General features: G+C 40.0%; 1 protein-coding gene across 2 annotated transcripts in view; it reads right to left on the bottom strand.

The window, feature by feature from the left end:
• RAP1A (RAP1A, member of RAS oncogene family) overlaps window positions 1–4843 on the bottom strand; it is a 119583-nt gene that overhangs the window by 25777 nt on the left and 88963 nt on the right. For both annotated transcript variants that reach the window (XM_006895720.1, XM_006895721.1), the window contains one exon: window positions 2516–2599. In XM_006895720.1, coding sequence (XP_006895782.1) covers window positions 2516–2572 — 57 coding nt within the window. In that variant the 5' untranslated portion in view covers window positions 2573–2599. The remainder of the gene's footprint in view (window positions 1–2515; window positions 2600–4843) is intronic.

Below are 4843 nucleotides of genomic sequence, written 5' to 3' on the forward strand. Positions count from 1 at the left end.
GTGACTGGGATAATCGGGATGGGAGTGTCAGAGACAGTGTGATTGGCACAGGACAGAGTTTAGGGCTGTTGTACTTAGGGTCGCTATGAGTTGCAAGCGACTTGACGGCACATAACAACAACAAGAGATTAAGAGAGATCTGGTGGCTTAGTAGTTAGGAAGGTGCACTGCCAATGCAAAGGCCTGTGATTCAAATCCATAAGCTGCTCCATAGGAGAAAAATGGGCAATCTCCTTACTTGTGATTTACTGCCTCTAAAACTCACTGTAGGGACAAACTAAGAGCTGTTTTCAACTTGACAGTTGATAATAACAGACAAGCTAAGATACTGTTGGTCAAATGTTAGACTGTTTAGTTAAGATTTTCTTAATTGCCTATACTCTTCCTTCAGATTATCTCTTAGAATTATGATCATGTAGTTTTTGTTTGTATGTTTATTGTGTATCCTCAACTATAATGTAAGCTTTATGACAGACTGTAACTTCTGTAATCCTTGTGTATAATAATTGTGTCTGACATTTTAGATGCTCAATAAATATTTAATGAAAGAATACAGCATGGCCACAACAAATAAGTTTTATTTAATAAACATATCTGGGAGGCTAGGGTAGGACATATACTACCAGTATCTATAATAGCTACCTCTTCTTGAGTAGAAATGCCACATAATTTATACGGTTTCCGAGGCTGAAAATCTTTACAGAAGCAGATTGCCACATTTTTCTTGCACAGAGTAACTGATGGATTAGAACGCAAACCTATGGTCAGCAGTCAAGTATTTAACCACTGTGCCTGGAGAGCTCCATATAGGAATATAAATTCCTTTAAGGCAAGACAACTCTATTCCTCTATGAATCATTAATACTAGGGCTTGGCATATATTAAAAAAAAGGAAAAAAAAAAAATTGAAACTCATTACCATCAGTTAGAACCAACCTATAGCTTACTCTACAAGGGTCTTATCAAGTCTGTAAATCACACAGGAAGAGACCATCTATCTTTCTCTCCTGGAGTCACTGGTGGATTCAGCAGAGGTTAGGCCTTTAGGTCAACAACCCAATTCCCTACAGACTACACCACCAGAGCTCCCTAGAAATAGAAATTCCTCTAAGGTAAAACAATGTTATTCCTCTCTGAATTATGAACAGTAGGATTTGACATATAGTAGGTAATAAATACTCAGTAAATGAAAGAACTGAAAGAATAAGCACTTTTATAAGACTATGCATGTGGTTCCTGAATGATTGCCCCTTAGTGCAGGACACTTAGAGTAAAAAAAAAAAATTAAGACCCACTTTCCTGTTTGTGTGATAACAAGTTGGTTCCAATTGTAGTGACTATTTATGACAGAGGAGAATCAATCCCCAGTTTCCTAGGTGGTAATTTATCTTTTTTAAATGCTAAAGATTGTTTTATTATTTTTAAAATTTGTGACTTGAATGAACATCTACAAAGCTAATTTGTTTTCCATTCAAAAATTCATACACATTTTGGTTTATGACAGTAGTTATGGTCATCCGTAATAATTTAACTGGACTCTTCACACTTTTTCCCTTTGTGTCTCCTTTCCATTAATCTTATCTTCCTGCTTTCTGAGCTTTACACTGGGAAAATGGCTGCCCTTTTGATCCTATGTGGTTGGACACTCCACAGAGTGTGTCTCTCTGCTGTTTACTGTTCATTTTATTTTGGTTGAGACATGAGGTAGGTTCTGTTCCAAGTTCAAATAGTAACTAAGTGCTATAGTATTAGGCATTCAAACAGTCTTTACTGGGCCAGAAAGCTTACTCTTTGTTGTGTACTTTCTTGTTACACATTTTTTTGGCCACTCTATCCAAAACCGCCTAGTGTGATCCATTGTAGAACAGTCAACAGGGGTAGGCAAATGTCTACTTTTTCTGGACTCAGAGTTGTGAAAGTTGAGTGGTTCATCAGGTACTTGAACTAATTACTTCAGTACATCTTTGCTTTTCTTTCCTTTTTTTAAATTCCAGACAGGGAGAAATCCATAGCTGCACCTTAGATAGATGCTCAAAAACTTTACAGATCTCAGTTGTAACTAACCAAAGCAGGATATACTTTGTGGCCTTTGTTATGCCAAGTGACTTTGATTACCCCCAATTCTGTGGCTCTAAAGCCCTAGGATATAGGCTGAAATCTTTAAGGGAGCCAACTGCCAGGTCCTTTAGATACTTGGTAGGTCTGAACTCCTGACACTGTGGTTAGCAATCAAACACTTGACCACTGTCCCATTAAGCATCCATCCACTTAGAACGAGAAGTGTTTTTTTTTTAGGTCAAACATACTTTAATCCTCAAAGTGATATCTTTGCTCTTTGACATTTTAAAAAAGGTCTTTTGCAACAGATTTTCCCAGTGCAATATGTCATTTGATTTCTGACATGCTGCTGCTGTGGACATTGATTGTAGATCCAATAACAAGAAATCTTAAAGTAAGCAGATATAACATTTTTCTAGTGTTATTCTAATTAGTTATAGTTAGGTGGCTAACTTACCAGAGCAGACTTCCCCACGCCTCCTGAACCAAGGACCACTAGCTTGTACTCACGCATGATGGGGTCTGTTTAAATACTGACAATCTGAAAAGAAAAAAAAAATTCAGTACACACTAACAGTCTAAAATGTATAAAAGATACATTAATAAATATAGGTTTTTGTTCTGTGGTGCCCTTCTCCTGCCCCCAAGAGTAGTAACAAACAGAAGATAGACTGCACAGCAAAACCACACAGATTTTAATACATGTTTTAGCAATAATGCCAAGTATTTTAATCAATTAATGATCATCTAGACATCAATTATAAGGCTGTTCATGTTATTTTTAAGAATATTTGAGGAGCGACCTGCTGGGAGCGAGCAGGACAGCTGAAAATTGAGTGAGGTATTTTGTGGGGTTCACTGCTGTTTGGACCATCTGGGATCCCTTAAGCTCAAGCAGAACAGAGTGAGACAGCTGGAGCTTGAGTGAGGCAGCAGACCCAGTTCTTAAGGAAAAACCAAGGCTTCCTGGTTTTCCATTCAGGTCCATGCGTATGCCTGCCTTGTGAGTGTCTCCACACTCTGCGTAATGTCCAGTCAATTAACTGGCTTTAGTCCCCAGCATCTTGGATTGGCCTAGCTGCAACAGTTGTCTGACAGAAGAGGCTATTTTCACAGACCTTTTCTCTAATGAACTGGAACAAATCTTCCCTTGGGTCAGAAGTTCAGAGAGAAACCCAGGAAGGGTAGCTGCCTACCCTCTTGTGGAGCAGTGCCTTCAAACCAAAAACTGCTATCATCTCAGGCATGAAAAACTCTACCACAGCAATGTCATGTAAGAAGCAGGTTGCCTCATATCCTACATAAGCCCAAAGCAAGATGTCACCCGTCCCCAAAAGTGACACAGTATCAATGGATTTCCTGAAGCCAGAAAGTCTTATAGAACTTTCTCATACAGAATTTAAAAGAACAATGATTGAATATTTTTAATGGGTGAAAGACAAACTTGAAGACACAGGACACTGGAAGCAAAAACTAGGAGGAACTTAAAAAGTAATCTAAAACTATGCAGATAAAACAAATGAAGCATTAGAAGCTCTGGAAAAACAAGAAACCACAATCCAAAATATGAGGTCCAATACTTCAAATGCTGCCAACATGATGGAGGGACACATGAACAGAGTTGAAGAGATGAAACACAGAACCAGTGAAAGAGAAGACAGAATTGTCACCACTGATCTGCTAGACCAAAAAGCAGAATCAAAAAGGAAGGAAAAAGAAGAAAACCTAAGAATAACGTGGGATACCATAAAGAGAAATAACATATGCATCATCAGAAAGCAAGAAAAGGACGAAGCAATTAAAGGCACCAAAAAAGTTGCAGAATTACTAGAAGAAAGCTTCCAAGGCATAATGAAGTATGTTGTTGTTGTTATGTGCCGCTGAGTCGCAACTCACAGCAACCCTATGTACAACAGTCCTAAACTCTGCTCTGTCCTGTGCCAATAGCACTGTCTCTGACACACCCATCCCAATTACCCCAGTCACTGCATCAATCCACCTCACAGAGGGCCTTCCCCTCCTGCACTGTCCATCCACCCTACAAAGCATGATGTCCCTCTCCAAGGACCGGTCCCTCCTTACTACACATCCAAAGTATGTTAGACGGAGCCTCAGAATCCTTGCCTCCACGGAGCCTCCCGGTTTAACTCTTTCCAGGATGAATCTGTTTATTTTCCTAGCAGTCCATGGTACTCTCAATACTCTTCTCCAGCATCAAAGCTCAAAGGAATCAATTCTCCTTCTATCCTCCTTAGTCATTGTCCAACTCTCTGATGCATAACAAGTGGCAGCAAAGACCAGTGGCAGCAAAGACCATGGCCTGTATCAGACTCACCTTAGTCTCCAGAGAGACAACATTGCTCTTCAGTACCTTGGAGAGGTCCCTAAGGGCAGAATTTCCCATCACAATATGTCTTTTAATTACCTAGCTACTGGTACCAAGAGTGTTGACTGTGGAGCCAAGCAAACTAAAGCTGTGAACAATCTCAGTCTCTCCACCATCCATCCTGATGTTTCCAATTGGTCGAGTGGTGAGAATCTTTGTCTTCTTGACATTGAGTCTTAATCCATATTGGAGGCTGCAGTCCTTGACCCTCTGCAGCAAGTGCATGAGGTCTTCCTCAGTTTCAGCAAGCAGGGTTGTGTCATCTGCATAACACGGATTGTTGATGAATCTTCCACCAATCCTGACACCACACTTCTCCTCATAGAGCCCAGCCTCCCGGATAATCTGTTCTGCATGTAGGTTGAAAAGGTATGGAGATAGGATGCATCCCTGGCGTAC

Source organism: Elephantulus edwardii, unplaced genomic scaffold, assembly GCF_000299155.1.
Source record: "Elephantulus edwardii isolate Elephantulus edwardi_28Jun2011 unplaced genomic scaffold, EleEdw1.0 scaffold00174, whole genome shotgun sequence".
NCBI classification, from domain to species: Eukaryota; Metazoa; Chordata; class Mammalia; order Macroscelidea; family Macroscelididae; genus Elephantulus; species Elephantulus edwardii.